This window comes from Callionymus lyra, chromosome 18 (assembly GCF_982586985.1).
Source record: "Callionymus lyra chromosome 18, fCalLyr1.hap1.1, whole genome shotgun sequence".
In the NCBI taxonomy this organism is placed as follows: domain Eukaryota; kingdom Metazoa; phylum Chordata; class Actinopteri; order Syngnathiformes; family Callionymidae; genus Callionymus; species Callionymus lyra.
The window spans coordinates 7,346,590-7,367,057 of record NC_141835.1 but is presented as its reverse complement, the minus strand read 5'-3'; the positions used below and the strand labels follow the sequence as shown (position 1 = coordinate 7,367,057).

The window sequence follows — 20,468 nt, the reverse complement described above, 5'->3', positions numbered from 1 at the left end:
TCAGCAGCGGCGCCTGCTGGTCAGAGTTGCTCCCTACACACTTTTAGATGACGTTTTAATTTTCGTCAAATAGTTCGGGGGCAAGTGGACGTGAGAAAATAAAGTGACCATTCGTCGGTAGGATCGGGATTCAAACCAGCGACCTTCGGTGCCTTCAACCAAAAAAAATAACTTGACGGATAGACGCGCCTAAAACACAACACACTGACGTCGATCCGCCATCTGTCCAGCAGGTGTCGCTGCAACTCATGCACCGCTGCTGAAGAAGAAGAGAAGGGGCAGAAACCGGAAGTGACGCTTTCTGTTTAGAAAGAGGGAAATTTAAACGTCGCTAACGTCTGCAGACTAACAAGTCCTCAGCTTGTTTTTCATCTAAAGAATTCAATGCGTGGACACGAAAGTAAGCGACCACACAATCATCCTTCCGATGTGTAATCTGCATCTTGTATCATTCGAATGCACGTCTTTTGTTAAGAGTCTGAATAGATTTAAACGTCCCTTGAAATCCAGTGTGACGTCACTGCTGTTTAGTTTTCGGCACAGCTCTTTTACCTTTGTAGTTGAAGTTATGTTTTGATTTATTCAGGTTGAATCGCCGTTTGTTGACCAGCCCCCATCCTTCAGACCGGTCGGAGTCGCCGGATTTTGTTGAACTATAAAAGACTGAGAATCCATGGTAATAACATCACAACTTGTTTTCTGAATATTAAATGGACCATACTGGTGTTAAATAAATATAAAAAAAAATATGGACGCTTCAGAACCACTACTGACCTCCGACTTCATCCTTATAGATATCAAGATCATGAAGAAGAAAATAAAACCTCATCTTATAGACGCGGAGCACTGTGAGTAGTTTTGTGTAAGAGTTTGATGCAGTCGCAGTTGTCGTGACTATGTGTACCTTTGCTCATGTGCACCTCCAGGTTGCGTCCTCTGCAGACTCCCGGACGATGACCCCAACTTGTTGGGAGAAAAATTCACCATCGCAGAGGAAAAAATATGTGTCCACTACTTTTGTTTGGTGAGTGTGAACGAAAACTAAAACATGAGTTGACAGCCAAAATGAAAAAACAAAAACAAAGCAATCTGTACATTAAGTTGACCGATTATCATTGAATGCATCATTGACATAAAGAAAGTTAACAGATGTGTAATAACACAAACTTCTATTTATTTATCATCGTATATGCTCGTTTATACTCTTATCGCAAAAAACTAACATAGTTACTGTAACGCGTTACTCCAAATTCTGATTATAAGATTGTCGCTTGGCTCAACATTAGCGTTGTCTTCCTTTAAATCCGCTCATGTGTCAATCTAATCATGTTGTCAAATATTTCCATGTGATCTCTCAGCTTACCGCCAGCGGCATCTGCCAGCGCGGTAAGGAAAGCGAGGGCGTGGTCGGCTTCATGGTGGAGGACATCAAGCAGGAAGTCCGGCGCTCGTCCAAACTGGTCCGCTCTTGACGTCCCTTAATTATCGACCCTTCCTCCCCCCCCCCGCCTTTCATTGACCGTGTGGTTGTTCTGTGTGTACCAGAAGTGTACGGTGTGCAAGCAGAAGGGGGCGTCAGTGGGCTGCAACGTGAAGACCTGCAGGAAGATGGTTCACTTCCCCTGCGGCCGCAACAGCAAGTTCATCTTCCAGTTCACTGCACTTTTCCCGTCAGTGTCACTTCCTGTTTTGCGAGACAATCGTGTACCTCGATGCTCACCTGGACAGGTGTCTCTGCAGGTCCTACTGCCTGGACCACAGTCCCACCCAGACCCTGAGTGCGAGTTTGAACCTGAGCCTTCCCCAGACCTGCTCGGTGTGTCTGGACCCTCTGGAGCCGGTCCTCTCCTTCTCTGTGCTTAAGTGCCCGAGCTGCCACGGCAGCTGGTTCCACCGAGACTGTGTCCAGGTAAGACCAGGATAAGAATCCAGTGCCGAGACGGGGATTTCTCACGTGTTTGTGTCACGCAGCATCAGGCGCTCAGTGCAGGACTCTTCTTCTTCAAGTGCACTCTGTGCAACAACAAGGAGGAGTACCAGGAGGAGATGCTGAGGATGGGAATCTACATCCCAGAACGGTGAGGACATGTCCGCTGGGCCACGCTCTGTTCTAACCAGTCGACTGACCCTGACTTCTATCCCTGCTACAGAGATGCATCATGGGAGTTGGAGGCCAATGCATACTCGGAGCTGCTGCAGGTTTATTCCAACTGTGATTCAGAGACCTGCGTGTGCAGTAATGGACGGTCCCACTCTGCCAAGAGCGGGTAAGAAGTACGCACGCACACACACACTGGTACAAGCTGAAAAGGCTAACCCCTGTAGTCTCTTCTATAGTGGTGTGTATTGGCAAGAATCTCACGCTACAACACAATTTACAATAACGATACAATATATTGTAATACTGTAGTAACAAGGATATATTTGTAGTATTGTCCAGTACTTGACTCTGCAGTTGCAGAAATTACAGACCACATTACTCTTGACAAAGTCGTAGCTGATTTAATTTGATTTGAAACCAAAATATGTCCAAAACATCATTTTTTTTAAGCTGCTGGAGTCGGCTGTATCCTCTTGTCCTTAGTTCTCGCCAGGAGCCTGCAGGATTATATTATTCCTTTAGCTGCGGAGGATGTAACAAGGCTGCTCTCTAGTGGCCTGGAGTTTAATTGCAACACAAAAAACAAAGACTGTGAATATTTGCAAGTGAAGTTTTTATACACATTTGGATTAAAATATAAATCATAAATTAACTATGATTTATTTGTTTTGATACTAAAAATAAATACAATACAGCACTGTTGAATATGGATTCTGTATTGTTAAAATAACTCTAAATAATAAATTCACTCTATTGATATTGTCATCTACTCTTCCAGATGGTTTGAGGTCATCCGCTGTCTCCTCTGTGGCTCCACTGGAACCCACAGGAAGTGTTCTGGACTGACCCTGGAAACCGAGGACTGGGCCTGCAGCGACTGCTCAAAGGCAACGGACGGACAAGGTCGGTCAACCTGAAGTTCCTCTGATTCCGAGCGCATGTCTGATCATCCTTGCCTCTTTGTCTCCAGCCTCCCTGTTGGCGTCTCCTCAAGGTCAAACCCGAATCAGTCGCCTCACCAAACGCCGACTCTCCTCCTTAGACTCTCCCATTAGCAGAAAAAGGTACTGACCATTAGAGCTTGTATTCACCTGACCAAGATATCCATAACCCTCTGTAACCTGTCCCAGGCTGGCACCTAGTCCCGGACCTAGTTCTGGTTCTCACGAAGAGGTCCTTCAGTCTCTGGCTGATCAGCTGCTGCCTGATCTGGAGGGGGGCATGTGTAGTCAGGTCCTGGTGGAGTCCAATGCTCTGCGTGCAGGTCTGGAACTGGTGAGGAGGCTTGACTTTGACCCCACACATCCCTTATCAGTCAAGTGAGTAGATCTCTGATCTAGAACTATCATGAGGAACCCCCCATGGCCTTGTCTCACCTTGTTTCTTCTCCTAATATTCTTGTCTTGCAGGTTCAGAGATGAGGCTCGGGCTTCGTTTCCCAGCAGCCCCTGGATTAAAGTGGCAGCTAGTCAACGTTTCCTAAAGCAACTGGTGGACCAGATCCAGAACTCTGTGATATTTGAGGGCCCAGAGGGGTGCAAGAACCTAAGGCTGGACTCGAGAGGTACCCATCCAGATACAGCGTACGGCTATTAAAAGAGCTATGGTCTTAAGTGTGTGTGTGTGTTTGTAGCTCTGGCTGATGACCTGTACTTTGACGTTGGTTGTCTGCTGGCTCTGGTTCTTGTCCACGGCGGTCCTCCGCTGGGCTTCTTCTCTGGCGCCCTCTACCAGTGTCTCTTCAACTTCCCTCCCAACTCCCCACTCGGCCCCAACCACATGACCCCTGGGACCGTCTTCACTAACAAAGTCGTCAGGGTATGTGTCCAGCACCACCCCTCTCCCCAATTACATCAATCACCTGACTCGCTGTGATTGCTTCTTCCAGATGATGAAGGCAGAGTCCATGAACCAGCTCAACAGAGTTCTGGAGGAGAGCGCCGAGTATATAGAGCTGGCTGGCTGCAGACGAAAAATCGGCAGGCTGGAGGACCGGGACAACCTGGTGGAGGACCTGGTCAGCTTCACCCTGATCACACGCATGCAGCTCCCGCTCCAGAGGTCAGGGGGAAGCGTGATGACATCATCGACATTGGGGTGGATTGTTTGTCATGTGAATTCTTCTTGTTTGTTCTGCAGACTCCGAGAAGGTCTGGAGACTCTGGGCGTCTTTCAGAAGGTGCACATATTGCTTTCTGGTCTCCTGCGTGTCCTCCACGCTGTTCTTCTCTAGTCTTCTGTGTCCTTCCCTTTTGCCTCCTTTTCTGATGTCCTTCCGTCTCCAGGTCCAGCTGTTCCCGTCCTGGTTCTACGAGGTCTTCTGCAACGCCGGGCCGCCTCTCTCGGCTCAGACACTCTACGAACTCTTCCACATCTCGTTCTCAACCCAGATGGAACTTCGGAGTCTGGAGAAAACGACGCATGATTTCTGGAGATGTTTCCTACTGGACTGTGAAGGTATAGCTGAAGCGCATTCATAACGCTGACGACTTCATTCCAGACTCAATCTTTACCCTGACATGTCTCCTCTTGCCCCCCCTCCTCAGTTGGCCACAGCTCCGTCTCTCTGCAGGACCTTCTTCGATTCTCCACCGGCACAGAGGTGCTTCCTGCCATCGGCCTCCTGCCCACTCCTCGCATTTCCTTCCTGCACCCAGTCTCCTGCAGCTCCTCGTCCTCCTCCTCTGGGGAGGATGGGCTTTTCCCTCAGTGCCTCCCTGGATCCAACCACCTCCTGTTGCCCCTCGCCTCATCCTACCAGTCCTTCAAGAGTGCCCTGGAGCAGGCGATCAGCCACCGTGTCCACTTCCTCCCCACTGACACATAGACTCTGTGTTGTTGTTACACCTTTCCTGACATTTGACTTTTCACATGTTCTTTTCTTAAAATCCATTTTACTTTTTTTTTACTTTTTTATAATTATGAGACCATATGGGGGTGCTGTTGAGCTCTCCCTGAAGTTGCCTCTCCTTTCTCTGTTTTTGATCGTTTGATGGAAAGTTTTTTTAAACAAGTCAATTGATATGCAGAAGATAAGAACTCAATGCTCAGCCATACCTGACAGAGACATGAACGCCTGTGTGAAGCCCGACATCTCACTTCTTCTCAACAGGGTCAACAGGTGTTACTCCATTAAAGACATTTTTGCACACTTCAATAGTGTAGGAAGAGGTTCTGCGTCCTTTAGAACCGCAAAACATAAGCCCTTGTTTAGAGCAGTCGCATCACCTGTGTTTGTTCTCCATTATTTATATTCTTCTGGCTCCTGCATGTCTGTCCATTTTCGCTTTGGTTCTTTTCGTTTGTAAATGTTTACTATGTTAACTCAGTAAAAAGGGAGGAAAAAGTATTTTGGAGGTCATGTTTTAGTTTACAAGAAGGAATGAAGATTCCTCTGCAGGAACTGTACTTTATTGAATCACAAATTATTATTATTTTTATTCCTTTATTTAGGTTCAGTTCCTTGTTTACTCTCTATACATACATATGTCTGTCTCACATTGCTGACATAATTGTAGACTGTCTCGATTTTTATTTCCTCACATTTGACATCGTTTTGGAATTAACGCTGACGTCATCAGACACCGCCCCTCATCAGCGGTAGGTGACGTCGCGTTCTTGCCACGTCACCCAGCGCTACGTCACAACAACATCCAAGATGGCGGCGAGTGTCCGGGAGAAGCAGACTGGTCAGTAAACTTGTTCGCCGGTGTTTATCTGCAGCTCGGCACCGGACACCGGGGGTTCTCCCCGGCCAAGGGCGAGTCGAGGTCTCCGGCCGCGGGTTTTGAAGGCTGTTGACGTGTGTCGAGGCTAAACGGAAGCTTCACATCGACGAGACTGATGGAGCATTTTTTCTGTCTTAAAGTATCGATGTAGCTGTTCAGTCTTATCTGCTTTCACGTCACGAGTGGTCAGAATTAAACGTTAAAATGAACGTTAGCTCAAGCTAATGGAGCTTGTTTTTAATGTCTACGTGTCTTTATAGTTTGTCAGATTTTCAACTAAAGAAACATTTCACTGGCGAAAATCGTCCGAAATCATGAATCACGAAACATATTGTGGTTAAATCAAGTGTTTTCTTTGACGTGAAACGTCAATTTAATCGGTATTAGTTTGAAAAAACGAAACTGAAAACGCTAAGATCACGTTCATCATCTTCAGCTCAGTCATCCAGCAGAAGCTGGGGGTAGAGCAGGTGCTTTTCTCTCTCATTCAAAGTCCCTTGATATACACAAAGGTATTATCATTTTCATATCTGACCGGTTGTTGACACGTAAGTAAGTAAGTCATTTTTATTTGTATAGCGCTTTTCCAGACCAGGGTCACAAAGCGCTTAAACAATCAAAACGATATTCAATAAAGTATATACTTTAAAGGGCAAGATAAAACTGATAACACAACAGGAGTTCCAGAAAAATCAAGGAAAAGCCTGAACAAATAAAAACGTCTTAAGATGTTTCTTGAAGGAGTCAGTAGATCATCAAACACAAAGAAAGAGGAAGATCGTTCCAAAGCTTAGGAGCAACAGTCTGGAAGGATTTCTCTCCTCTGTTCCTGAACCGTGTTCAGGAACCATCAGTAGATTCTGATCCACAGACCTCAGAGCCCAAGCTGGGGTTTAAGTCTGGATCAGATCACTGATGTAAGGAGGAGCCTGACCATGAATAGATCTGAAAGTAAGAACCAGAATTTTAAAGTTGATCCTGAAAGAAACTGGAAGCCAGTGAAGAGCAGGTGCTTATCTCTCTCATTCGAGGTAACCAAGTCCCTTGATATACACAAAGGTATTATCATCATTTTCATATCTGACCGGTTGTTGTCATGAAACTGTTCTGGGATGCAATTTGTTCTGCACTAAAAGCTTTCCAGAACTCACCATGCTGCGTTCAATTCTCTCTCTCTTTTTGTGAAGAACTTTCATCTTCAGTATTTATATTTGTTCCTCCGCAATATTTGCTCCTTAATGAAATACAAGTTAATATATTGCCCCTTACAAAAATGGAAATTCTTAAACATTTATATTCAGTTTTTATCGTACGTTTGTTTTTAAACTATCGCCTCAAGGAACTGATTTCCCCTTCCACCTCCCCTGGTAGCCGAATATATGATATATAGATTATATTTTTATATTTTTCATAAATATCCGGTGTAGTATTTTACTTCATGTCATATTATAAGTTAAAAATATTACATTGTTTTGTGACAATGGTTGATCTTAACATTACATCGGGTCAACCTAAGCCGCCTAATTTTAGATTCAAATTTGGCTTCTCTAACCATAACAGATTGCAACTTTTTTTTACGTTATTATATCTGTAGCTCTAACGTCTAATTTACGCTTTATTTTGTACCATTTATTAATAGCTTAACTCTGAATATAACTTTTTATTTATAGCTTTGTAACATATTTCCATTTTTATTTTTTCACGTTTTTTTAATTTTTTTAAACAAATATGATTTAAACCCGTTAAGCTCACAGCAGTGTTTGTGTGTGTGAGTAGTGGCTCTGAAGAAGATGCTCAACTTCAACTCTCCTCCTCTGAAGAACTCGACAGCCGAGCCAGTATGGAAGGTAAAATACGAGTTTTTTTTTGGAATCAGCAGTTCTTGCTTCTTGCCACCAGATGGAACCCTCCGACCTTGAGTGAGCTGTGTGTATTTTTTTCGCGTACAGGTGTTGATCTACGATCGTTTTGGCCAGGACGTCATCTCTCCCCTGCTGTCCGTCAAAGAGCTCAGAGACATGGGCATCACGTTGCACCTGTAAGACCCAAATTCACACACTTAAGTACCTTTGAGGATGACATTGTGGGTCTCCCCAGGCTTCTCCACTCTGACCGAGATCCAATCCCTGATGTTCCCGCCATATATTTCGTGATGCCCACAGAGGAAAACATCGACAGGATATGTCAGGTATTGTGTGTGTACACAATAAATTAACAAACACAGTGTGACCTGAGCGTCTTGTGTGTCTAGGATCTGAGAAACCAACTTCACGAGTCGTACTACCTGAACTTCATCTCGGCCATTAGTCGCAGTAAGCTTGAGGACATCGCCAGCGCAGCTTTAGCCGCCAACGCTGTCATTCAAGTCACCAAGGTCAGTCACATGACCTCGCTGTACGCAGCATCATCATCATAGGTCCGACAAAAGACGTTCTGCTCTCAGGTGTATGATCAGTACCTGAACTTCATCACGCTAGAAGACGACATGTTCATCCTCTGCCATCAGAACAAGGAGCTCATCTCTTATCACGGTAACCCTGAAGAAACGCCACCGAACTTGTTAATAATAATCCTGAGCGCTCTTGTTTTGTCTGACCTGCAGCCATTAACCGCGGCGACCTGCAGGACACCGACATGGACATGATGATGGACACAATTGTTGACAGTCTCTTCTGCTTCTTCGTCACTCTTGGTCAGTGTGTTGTTGTTGTTGTCTTTCCGTCAGAACGTGTGTGTCCTCGGTTAGGGTGTGTATTGGAAGAAGTCTGGCGACGCGACAGGCATACAGGGACAACGATATGATATATTGTGATACTGTGGTAACAAGAATATATTTGTAGTATTGTACGAGAACATGACTCTGTAGTTGCAAAATCTACAGACCACATGACTCTTAAAAAAGTCGTAACTGCTTTAATTTGTCTTGAAACCAAAATATTTCTAAACATCATCTTAAAAATCTGCAGGAGGCGATTGTGTCCTCTCATCCTCAGTCATTGCAGGATTTCATTGTTGCTTTAGCTGCAGAAAACCTAAAGGCTGAACGTAATACTGTAATCTTGACCATCTAGTGGCCAGAAGTTTAATTGCAACCCAAAAATGAACAAAAGTTAATAATTGCATGTTAATTTTAAATGAAAAAAACGAATTATTTTATACACACTTTATTGAATTAATAAATACAATTAAAAATAATGAAAAAAATGTATATAAATATCGCAATCTTTTCCTCCACAATGTATCGCTTCAACGGCACTGTATTGATATTTAAAAAATAGAGAGAGATTTAATTGTATTTATTTTGTTATTACACCAATAGTCCTCAGTGTCTTGATGCTTCCGTCTCTGTGATGTCTTCAGGCGCCGTTCCCATCATCCGCTGTCCCCGCGGCAACGCAGCGGAGATGGTCGCGGTGGTGAGTTCACTGTCAACTGTCGTGTTTCTGAGGGTTGCCCCTAAGATGTTCCCCTGCTTGTGCATCAGAAACTAGACAAGAAGTTGCGCGAGAACCTGCGAGATGCCAGAAACAGCCTCTTCACCGGAGACAACATGGCCGCCGGGCCGTTCAGGTAAACTAAGAAACCCGAAACCTTTCCCATAATGCTTTGCTCACTCCTCCCTTTTAGTTTCCAGAGGCCTCTGTTTGTGCTGGCGGACCGGAACGTGGACATGGCGACCCCCCTCCACCACACTTGGACCTACCAGGCCCTGATTCACGATGTCCTGGTAAGCTGTCAACCATGATGACATCACAAAACCTTGCGCAGTCAATCTTTAAGTTCTTCTCCAGCCTGTTCTGGGCTGAAAGGGTTAGTTTCTGGGCTTGAGTCGTTAAAGTTCTGATGTGGTCCAGGACGGTCTAGTTGAAGACTGTGAAGGGTCTGTCAGGATGGTCCGAGTCTGTGATACAAAAACAGACACAGCTGTGAAAACACTACTGTCTTTGGATTCTAATTTATGTGTTGGGCCGACTGGTACCGGTCCAGAGTATGCTAGTTTGTTTTGTGGTCGGTTCCAGGTGGCGGTGCCGGTTTCATAGCGAAGCATTAGTGCGGGTCGTAGTCCCAGCAGGAGTTCTGCTCCTCTCATAGCAACAGAGATATTATGATCCGTGTCGTCTGGGTCCGCGATCCGTCTGCCTCTGGGCCTGACACATCGCACCGTGGTCCAATTACTGCTGAGGCCCTGAGCCTGAAGATGACGTCCTGGCGGTTTTAGTCTGGACGGGCTCCACCTTATGAGATATTATTTGGATGAAGACACGGGTCGCCTGCCAAAGAGGTCCTGGAAGTAATCGGATCACCTGGTGGACGTTTTGTTCTTTTCTCCAGGAGTTCCATCTGAACCGGGTCGTAATGGAGGAGGGATCCGGGGCCGACTCGCCTCCTGCCGGTGCAAGACCCAAGAAGAAGAATAGACGGGCCTACGACCTCACAGGAGCCGACAAGTTCTGGCAGAAGCACAAAGGAAGGTGGGTCACGTGATCTTAACGTTTTCAAAGCCATCGACCAATCACCTGCCGGTCTGCAGCCCGTTCCCAGAGGTAGCCGAGTCAGTCCAGGAGGAGCTGGACTCGTACCGGGCCCAGGAGGATGAAGTGAAGCGGCTTAAGAGCATCATGGTGAGAGAACCTCGTGTCTTTGTCACCTCTGACCCTTAATAATGTATTTTTATGTTTTCAGGGTCTAGAGGGGGAGGACGAAGGAGCCATCAGCATGTTGTCAGACAACACAGCCAAACTCACCTCCGCAGTCAGGTATGGATACCGTACCCGAAAACTGAACATCAGAACTTTCCAGAGCTTTATTTTGTATAGAAACAGGAAGTGACACGCACACAGATTTATACAGATGTGACTCTTCCTCCATCTGTTCACTTCTGCCGCCACTCGAGCAAAAGAAAACACGGTCACATGACCAGGATCCGGGCAGCGGTTCCGAATATGGCTCAGATTTATAAGGAAAACATCAGAGTTGTGTGCTGCGGTGCCAAAGAAAACAGGGGTGGCTGGTAGAAGCATCAACACAGGCCGATGGCTCCTAGCTCTGCACACCCACGGCTGCAGGTTTCTGGTTCGGACCGGTTTTTCCTGGCGCCAATAAATCAATATTTAACAGAGATAATCAAATCTGGAGTCCTCAAGAGTCTGCAGCTCCACGGACCTCCTGAGCCGTTGGTGGGCCGGAGCTTGAATGTTTTCGTCTGGGTGTTGTTGTGGTCCGGGCCCTGATGAGCAGACTGATCAAGAGAGAAAAGATGTTTTTCCATTGTGGTTTTTCCACGAAGCGTTGAGCTACTTAATGAAGTTTGTCTGGTGTTTATTCCTCTTTGCTTTAACGAGCGTTTCGCTGACATTTTCGTGATCTCCACCGGTTACAAAAAGCGCACAGGAAGTGCTCAAAAAACCTGGCTAATGGCCGCCCCGCACGTTATTTTTAACAACAATTGCCTATGCGGTCGCGTCCTCAGCCACTTGTAAAGATAAGTTTTCCATGAGAACATCACCAGAGAGCGAGTCCTCTAATCTTCAGACGCCACGTGAGACCACCGCGGCGTGAGCTCTTAATCCCACCAGCCTGTTTATGATATCAGCTCCTAACGAGGAGCAGCTTTAACGAGCTCTTGTGTTGTGCAGCTCTCTGCCCGAGCTCCTGGAGAAGAAGAGGCTCATCGACCTGCACACCAACGTGGCCACGGCCGTCCTGGACCACATCAAGGTACAGCCAGCGAAGGGAGTACCGGGAGTAGAACTCCGGGACTCACGTGCGAGTGTTTTTTCTCTCCTCAGAGCCGTAAACTGGACGTCTATTTTGAATATGAAGAGAAACTCATGAGCAAATCCACTCTTGACAAGTCTCTGCTGGACATCATAACAGACCCTGATGGTACACGCATGACACACGCGCACGCACACGTGCTTGATGATTTAATGTGTAATGTGTGTGACAGCTGGAACGCCAGAAGACAAGATGAGACTCTTCCTGATCTTCTACATCACATCAGTGCAGCCGCCGTCTGAGGTGAGGCCGCAACCACGCACACACTAAAGATAAAATGTAACATTGATGGAGTGATGGCGTGACTTACTCCTCTGGAGAACAGAGAGATGGATTCTCCTCCTGCTTCCTTTCCACATTTATTTTTGCTCTTCTCCATTTCCCTGACTCCTCCTCTTCTCTCCAAACCTCACGTGTTCCTCCAACTGTTGCTCCTCCTACTAACAGCTCCTTTGAGGTATTTTCTCTTCATCTCCCTTATCTTCTGTTTCCCCTCTTTATCTCTCCTTCTTTTACTCTCTTCCATACATCCCTTTATTCACTTCTTCTCCCACTCCTCTGGCTGCTAATGTCACTTCGGAATGTTCCAGAGGAGACCTTCCGAGTCGAGGGGCCCAAGTCAACAGCAGTGTGATGATGATAGAGGTGGTGCTGTACCCCAATGTGCGTTGTTGAAATATTTGCGGGGTTGTGACCTCTGGTGGCTGCTTTCACTCTCACAACACCACCGAGGTTCCACCTATTGACACTCTAGTAGCTGATCCTTATCCGAAAAAAACTGATTTGGACTCTCACTTTTTGACTCTGTGCTAAAGGTGTGTCGTTGCAAGAATCTTGCGATACATATAACATTTCAGGGTCAGCAATACGATATATTGCGATACTGTAGGAACAAGTATATATGTGTAGTATTGTCCAGTACTTGACTCTGGTGTTGCAGAATTTACAGACCAAATGACACTTGCCGAAGTCTTAACGGATTGAATTTGTTTTGAAACCAAAATATGCTGCTGGAATCAACTGTATCCTCTTGTCCTCAGTTGTTACCGGTATCTTCCGCGATTTCATTGTTCCCCATTCTGCAGAGGACATAATGACTGCTGCCATCTAGCAGCCAGAAGATTCATTGCAGCGATGTGCATGTTAATTGTAAATAAATAATATTTTGAATTATAAACCACAAAATAACTATGATAAAAATAAATTCAGTGCTGTTAAATATTGATACGTGAAAAGTAATATCGCTATCTATCAAAATGTTCTTGAAGCCTCTACTCTGTAGCGCCCCCTCTCACAGTCCATGCTAGCAGTTGCTCCTGCAGGACAATACTATTTTACTCTTAACTTAAAGTTTCTTGTTGTTGTTTTGTGTTGCTGCAGTCGGACCTGGAGCAGTACAGAACCGCCCTGCAGGACGCCGGCTGCGATCTTTCACCGCTCAACTACATCAAGCAGTGGAAGTAAGTGATCCAAGACTCGACTCTTCCAATCTGTCTGATGCGTTGATGATCAAGTCGGTCTCCTCTATCTTCAGGGCGTTCACCAAGATGGCCGCCACACCGGCTAACTATGGCAACAGCGGCGTCAAACCCATGGGGTGAGTTTATCGGATTTGTACGTTTGAGGCCAGTGATGACCAGGTGAAGGTGCTCCACACCTGAGCGTGAACCATCTTGTCATGTCAGCCGTCTCATAAAAGCAGCCTAGCTTGAACTCGGGTGACTCGTAACTGGACCGCGGCTCCGCTCCGTCTGTCCGTATGTGAGAGCTTTTGTTCGCTGTTGAGGAATCATCTGTCGCGTGGTCACGTGACCTACACTTTCCAACGCCGCCGCTGCTTCTGTCGTCACGGAGGAGCTTAAGCTGTCAACACCTGAGCGGCGGGATTTCCTCTGGACTCGAACCAGAGCTCAGAACACACACTGATGTCATGTAACGCTAATGTCACGCCATTCGTTATGTCTCTTCGAAAACAAGCTCCTTCTGAGCCAGACTTTCTTGTGCACAGGAGCACAGAGACGCACAAGCGAGCAAGAAAAATCATACACATAAGAAGAAAATGACACACACAAGATAAAAATAATACTCACAAGATGAAAATCAAACGCATAAGAAAATGATTGTACACGCAAAAAAATAAATCATACACACAAGGAAAAGAGTATACACAAGAAAAAATATAGACACAAGAAAATGATTAAACACGCAAGAAAATAAATCATACACATAAGAAAAATAGTACACACAAGGAAAGGAGATACACACAAGAAAATGATTGTACACGCAAGAAAATAAATCATACACACAAGAAAAATAGTACACACAAGGAAAGGAGATACACACAAGAAAATGATTGTACACGCAAGAAAATAAATCATACACACAAGAAAAATAGTACACACAAGGAAAGGAGATACACACAAGAAAATGATTGTACACGCAAGAAAATAAATCATACACACAAGGAAAAGAGTATACACAAGAAAAAATATAGACACAAGAAAATGATTGAACACGCAAGAAAATAAATCATACACATAAGAAAAATAGTACACACAAGGAAAGGAGATACACACAAGAAAATGATTGTACACGCAAGAAAATAAATCATACACACAAGAAAAATAGTACACACAAGAAAATTATTGAACACGCAAGAAAACAAATCATACACATAAGAAAAATAGTACACACAAGGAAAGGAGATACACACAAGAAAATGATTGTACACGCAAGAAAATAAATCATACACACAAGAAAAATAGTACACACAAGGAAAGGAGATACACACAAGAAAATGATTGTACACGCAAGAAAATAAATCATACACATAAGAAAAATAGTACACACAAGGAAAGGAGATACACACAAGAAAATGATTGTACACGCAAGAAAATAAATCATACACACAAGAAAAATAGTACACACAAGGAAAGGAGATACAAACAAGAAAATGATTGTACACGCAAGAAAATAAATCATACACATAAGAAAACTAGTACACACAAGGAAAGGAGATACAAACAAGAAAATGATTGTACACGCAAGAAAATAAATCATACACACAAGAAACATAGTACACACAAGGAATGGAGATACAAACAAGAAAATTATTGTACACGCAAGAAAATAAATCATACACATAAGTAAACTAGTACACACAAGGAAAGGAGATACACACAAGAAAATGATTGTACACGCAAGAAAATAAATCATACACACAAGAAAAATAGTACACACAAGGAAAGGAGATACACACAAGAAAATGATTGTACACGCAAGAAAATAAATCATACGCACAAGAAAAATAGTACACACAAGGAAAGGAGATACACACAAGAAAATGATTGTACACGCAAGAAAATAAATCATACACACAAGAAAAATAGTACACACAAGGAAAGGAGATACACGCAAGAAAATGATTGTACACGCAAGAAAATAAATCATACACACAAGAAAAATAGTACACACAAGGAAAGGAGATACACACAAGAAAATGATTGTACACGCAAGAAAATAAATCATACACACAAGAAAAATAGTACACACAAGGAAAGGAGATACACACAAGAAAATGATTGTACACGCAAGAAAATAAATCATACACACAAGGAAAAGAGTATACACAAGAAAAAATATAGACACAAGAAAATGATTGAACACGCAAGAAAATAAATCATACACATAAGAAAAATAGTACACACAAGGAAAGGAGATACACACAAGAAAATGATTGTACACGCAAGAAAATAAATCATACACACAAGAAAAATAGTACACACAAGAAAATTATTGAACACGCAAGAAAACAAATCATACACATAAGAAAAATAGTACACACAAGGAAAGGAGATACACACAAGAAAATGATTGTACACGCGAGAAAATAAATCATACACACAAGAAAAATAGTACACACAAGAAAATTATTGTACACGCAAGAAAACAAATCATACACATAAGAAAAATAGTACACACAAGGAAAGGAGATACACACAAGAAAATGATTGTACACGCGAGAAAATAAATCATACACACAAGAAAAATAGTACACACAAGGAAAGGAGATACAAACAAGAAAATTATTGTACACGCAAGAAAATAAATCATACACACAAGAAAAATAGTACACACAAGGAAAGGAGATACACACAAAAAAGTATTGTACACGCGAGAAAATAAATCATACACATAAGAAAACTAGTACACACAAGGAAAGGAGATACACACAAGAAAATGATTGTACACGTGAGAAAATAAATCATACACACAAGAAAAATAGTACACACAAGGAAAGGATGTGCAAGAAAAGATAATATAGACATCAAAAAATCATAAGAAAATAGATGAAATAAAACAAACAAGATAAAATAATATGCCTAACAAAAATCATACGCACAAGAAAATATCGTACGAACAACAAAACATTTTACAAACAAGAAAAAGTAATGCGCTAGAGATGAAATACTACGCACAAGACACATTTTTATGCACAAGAAAGAAATCCTGTGCATAAAAGGAATTGATACATGCCAAAAAAAAAGTATACGTGCCAGAAGAAATATACACTAATGAAAAAAGTATATGCACAAAGTGTGCACAAACAAACAAGTACACACATGCGATCTCCCAGAAACTGGTCCTTGCTCTCCATCTGCTCCTGCATCTCCTTTCCTCCCTGCATCTTTCACCTTCTTCCCTTCTATTTTGGTGTCCTTCCATTTTAACTCCTCACCTTTCCTTGCATATCTTCTTCTAACTTGTTTTTCTCCCTTTTTCCTTCTCATATTTTTCTGCGTCCTCATGTCTCCTCGTGTCCTTCAGGTTGTTCTCAAGGGTGATGAATTCTGGTTCCCAGCTGGTGATGGAGGGAGTGAAGAACCTGGTGGTGAAGCAACACGTAAGTCTCATGTGTACACTCACAAACACAGTCTATCTTTTGAATTTTGAGCTGATGATTATATTTCACTCGCCTGAAAAGAAAATGATGGATGTTCCCCTGTGACATGTCTCTGCCCGCGTCCTCCATTGCGGTCGACCTGATTATCATGTCTTTGAGAAGATGATGAGGACTTGATCCTGGTCCAGCAGCTGGAATGTTAGTGGCCCAAAGAAAAAAGAAAAGAAAACACTGGGCTCAGTCCTGCTCATAAATCTGACACCAGAACTGCGGGAAAGTGCAAGTCACAACAAAAACACACTTTTACTTTTAAGGTGCACAACATGTTCTGTTCAAATATCGCTTTTGGACTAGGGGCCACAAAATCCGTCTTTGGTGACATCACCTTGTTTTCGGGGTCACCCGTGGTCAGGGTCCTTGACTTGCTGGCCACTCTAAAAGTGAAAACAGGGTGTGTGTGTTCATGTGTTCACACCATCAGTGTTTCACGCCGACTGTGCTACTGCGGTTGCTGGCGTTTGCTCAGCGACACTAAAGCTCACTTAATGCCTCTTTATTGAAGCCGTTGGCGGCAGCGTTCGGGCTGGACCGGGATAGACGAAGAGGGCCGGCGGCGCCGGCACCAGAAGCTTCTCACTGTTGCATTAGCAAAGCACACGCCGCTCGTAAAGAACCACGGAGCCAGAACCCGGGACGACCCGGACCTCCAACAAGAACCAGACCATAAAAAGATCAGGAATAATATGGGTGTTTATTGGCAAGAATCTGGCGATACTGTACGTATCTCGATACAGTGGCAACAATACGGTATTTAGCAATACTGTAGGAACAAGGATATATTTGTAGTATTGTCCGAGTACTTACAGACCACATGACTCTTGACGAAGTCGTAACTGCTTTCATTTTTTTTTAAACCAAAACATGTTAAAATATCAACTTTAAAAGGTGTTGGAGTCGACTGTATCCTCTCGTCCTCAGGGCAGATTGCAACACAAAAAATGATCAAAAAGCCTAAATATTTTTATGTTAATTGTACATTTAAAAAATATATTCTTTTATTGTATACACACTTTTTAAACCATAAAAGAATTACGATAAAAATAATAAACACCCAGTTGCTCCTCATAAGATGAGCTCACACCTGTTCTGTGGGCGGGGCCTCCGAAAAAACCTTGTTTCCACGGTAACATTTCTTCTCCCTTGCTTGGGTCTCTTCCAGAATCTTCCAGTGACTCGGATCCTCGACAACCTGATGGAGATGAAGTCTAACCCGGTGAGTGTGTCCCTGCACCACAGACACACACACACACACACACACACACTGAGGTTCTCAGTTACAGTTGATGAACAAAGATGCTGTTGTGGGAAGAACATTCTTTGTGTGTGTGCGCTGTCAAGACCGTCAAGAGTTGAAATATCAAATGTTTCATCAGACTGCTGAGAGCTCAGATCAGACCTGGTCACTCACGTACACACACATCAGCCTCACTCCATGAAAGTATGCTCGGAGCGGGGTCAGAGGTCAAAACAATCTCGACTTTTCTTCTCCGATTAGGAAACGGACGACTATCGATACTTCGACCCGAAGATGCTCCGTGGGGGCGAGAGGTAACAACCTGTCAGTCGTATGAACAAGTGTTAGGTGTCAATCATCTTCTCCTCCACCTGCAGCTCCACTCCGAGGAACAAGAATCCGTTTCAGGAGGTCAGTATATCCCGCAACCTTGTGTTGCGTTTCTGCATTGAGTGACACGTTTGTCGTCCGCAGGCGATCGTCTTCGTAGTCGGAGGAGGAAACTACATCGAGTATCAGAACCTGGTGGACTTCGCTAAAGTAGGACACCGATGGTCCCACCTGGGCCTTCCTTCCTTAACCGTGTGTGTGTGTCTCAACAGTCCAAACAGAAGCGGGTCATCTACGGCTGCAGTGAACTCTTCAATGCGTCTCAGTTCATCAAACAGGTAAAAAGAAGAAACACTGGACCAGTCGGGCATGTTTTTAAAACCGTGTTTTGTTTTGTTTTTTTTACCTTCAAAGCTGTCGCTGCTCGGACAAAAGTAAAGTCTCCTCATCATTCCAGTCTGGACATAAAGGGAAGTGGCCTCCCGATCATGCCCCGACACACACTCGATCATGGACAACATCATGTGACTCATTTCCATCTTTAAAACATTAAATTAAACTTTGAATCTTTTACAACTTGATCCTTATTTTTAATTGAAAGTCAACACGCAGGCTGGTGTTCCAAATGAGGAGCAGCCTCGGCATCCACGAGAACTGTTGGCCCCCGGGTCAGATGAGACCCCCTGATCAAGAGCGTTCCATTCTTGCAGCAGCCTCCATTATCGCTCACTTTTCCTGATGCCAGTGAATGTCACACGCTCGAGGGCGTGGCCTGACGGAGGCTGGTGTTTTGGGGTTTGGAGGGTCAAAGGTCGCGGGCTCAGTGTGGAACCACTGGCTTCTAACAAAACGGATTAATCCGAGGATTATGTCACCGTGGCATTTTAATCTGCGTGTGGGTGTGTGTTGTGTAACAAGCTCTTGGAAGTGGACTCTTAATCCTCTGACGTCTCCGCAATAATTAGGAACAACAGTGATTCAACTTTACGACAAACTTGAGCGCCATCGAGGTTTAAACACGAACGCTGTTGTTTTTGTCGTCGTTTAACAACCGCACACAATCTGGCGATTGTTACAATGTAATGCCGACTATGTCAAGAATAATTGATGAAACTTTGATCGTGAGTCTCATGTTTCTTCTCAACGAACGTCACGTGTGTGTTTCTCTGCCAAATTCTGTGTTTCACCGTTTCAGCAACAAAGTGGCATCAAGATGTAGCGCCACCTAGTGACCACTGCGGCACAATAATCCTGAGGTGGACACGCATACACACTGATCCTCACACAAACACTGTTGCACAATCTTAATCACACATTTATTACACACAATCATCTACACAATCTTGATCACACCTTTATTCCACACGCTCATCTACCGAACTCGACTAATAGCGCACACTCTGTTCACATTATACACACACTTATCTACACATCCTTAAACACTCCACACTGCAACACCTGTAGTTCATAAAAATCCACACACACTCTTCACATACTCACACACACACACTCGTGACTATCAGCAGTGGAGATTTGGAACAAAGACTTATTTTGGTTTCATCGCATTAATCCGCCAAAATAAAAGTCAGTCTTTTGAAAGAATTGAAAATATTTTGGGGTTTATTTTGAAGGAGCGTCGGAACATTCTTCCACTTTAGAAAGTCTCCTGTCGTCAGGGCGACAGCCCGCCAAAATAAACTGTCTCGGGACGCGACTGGTTTCTGTCTGGTCAGGGAGAGGTCGCTGGTTCAAGACCCTCCAGTGATGCGGAACCTGTTGTGACCACTCTCCCCCAGGTCACAGGTTTGATTCCTGACCGTAACCATGACGACCTGCTCCCAGCATCATCATTGTGTCTTATCGGAGGGGATCACATGGCCTTGAAACGGATCTGTGTTTTCCTCTGCTCGCTAATCACATCTTCTCTCGGCTCCAGTGTCTCCAGGAGTTCTGGGTGTGTTGTGTTCCGCCAGGTCTCTGCGGCTCCGGTTCTGATCCGACGCCTGATAAAGTCACAAAGTGTCCAGTGAGGAGACACGTGTCCTAGACCAATTGTGTTCTAGTCTATGAGTGTCTTAGTCTTTCTGTATCTAAGTTTCCAAGTCTTTTGGAGTCCCAGTATCCTTGTCTCATTATATCGGTTTGTCCAAATATCTGTCCTAATTTTTGTGTCCTCGTTCTTTTTTGGAGACCTAACCCTTGTTTCCTTTTCTCTGAGTTTCCTTATCTGTGTATCCAAGTTTCTGAGTTTAATTGTGTCTGTATCTCAAACTCTCTGTCCTGTTTTTTTGTGTCCTAGTCTTTTTGGTATCCAAGTCTCTGCATGAATTTATG

General features: G+C 44.0%; 2 protein-coding genes across 2 annotated transcripts; both read left to right on the top strand.

Annotated features, from left to right (window-relative positions):
• The first annotated feature begins 312 nt into the window (after window positions 1-312).
• g2e3 (G2/M-phase specific E3 ubiquitin protein ligase) lies at window positions 313-5,450 on the top strand. The gene is made up of 18 exons (XM_087779827.1): window positions 313-400; window positions 587-676; window positions 795-848; window positions 927-1,024; window positions 1,359-1,460; window positions 1,546-1,670; window positions 1,741-1,909; window positions 1,972-2,078; window positions 2,151-2,267; window positions 2,880-3,004; window positions 3,072-3,165; window positions 3,232-3,420; window positions 3,511-3,665; window positions 3,735-3,919; window positions 3,990-4,162; window positions 4,241-4,280; window positions 4,387-4,558; window positions 4,648-5,450. Exons 3-18 carry the CDS (start codon window positions 806-808, stop codon window positions 4,926-4,928), a joined length of 2,175 nt encoding a protein of 724 aa, XP_087635953.1. The 5' UTR covers window positions 313-400; window positions 587-676; window positions 795-805; the 3' UTR covers window positions 4,929-5,450.
• A 255-nt stretch (window positions 5,451-5,705) lies between these two features.
• scfd1 (sec1 family domain containing 1) lies at window positions 5,706-19,251 on the top strand. The gene is made up of 25 exons (XM_087779549.1): window positions 5,706-5,790; window positions 7,606-7,676; window positions 7,779-7,867; window positions 7,927-8,017; window positions 8,081-8,203; window positions 8,273-8,360; window positions 8,432-8,521; window positions 9,190-9,245; window positions 9,314-9,399; window positions 9,457-9,556; window positions 10,162-10,301; window positions 10,361-10,451; window positions 10,513-10,586; window positions 11,466-11,547; window positions 11,619-11,715; window positions 11,780-11,850; window positions 12,988-13,067; window positions 13,142-13,204; window positions 16,435-16,510; window positions 17,730-17,783; window positions 18,066-18,118; window positions 18,182-18,215; window positions 18,279-18,344; window positions 18,407-18,472; window positions 18,549-19,251. The coding sequence occupies exons 1-25, from the start codon at window positions 5,760-5,762 to the stop codon at window positions 18,570-18,572; spliced, it is 1,896 nt and encodes a 631-aa protein (XP_087635675.1). The 5' UTR covers window positions 5,706-5,759; the 3' UTR covers window positions 18,573-19,251.
• Window positions 19,252-20,468: the final 1,217 nt, after the last annotated feature.

Excerpts from the sequence above, each read along its gene's own strand:
- g2e3 (XM_087779827.1), top strand. The coding sequence starts at position 806 with ATGAAGAAGAAAATAAAACCTCATCTTATAGACGCGGAGCACT. Across the intron at positions 2,268-2,879 it reads TCCCACTCTGCCAAGAGCGG|ATGGTTTGAGGTCATCCGCT; the intron begins GTAAGAAGTACG and ends CTACTCTTCCAG. Across the intron at positions 3,166-3,231 it reads TCTCCCATTAGCAGAAAAAG|GCTGGCACCTAGTCCCGGAC; the intron begins GTACTGACCATT and ends AACCTGTCCCAG.
- scfd1 (XM_087779549.1), top strand. The coding sequence starts at position 5,760 with ATGGCGGCGAGTGTCCGGGAGAAGCAGACTG. Across the intron at positions 8,204-8,272 it reads CTGTCATTCAAGTCACCAAG|GTGTATGATCAGTACCTGAA; the intron begins GTCAGTCACATG and ends TTCTGCTCTCAG. Across the intron at positions 18,345-18,406 it reads ACCTGGTGGACTTCGCTAAA|TCCAAACAGAAGCGGGTCAT; the intron begins GTAGGACACCGA and ends GTGTCTCAACAG.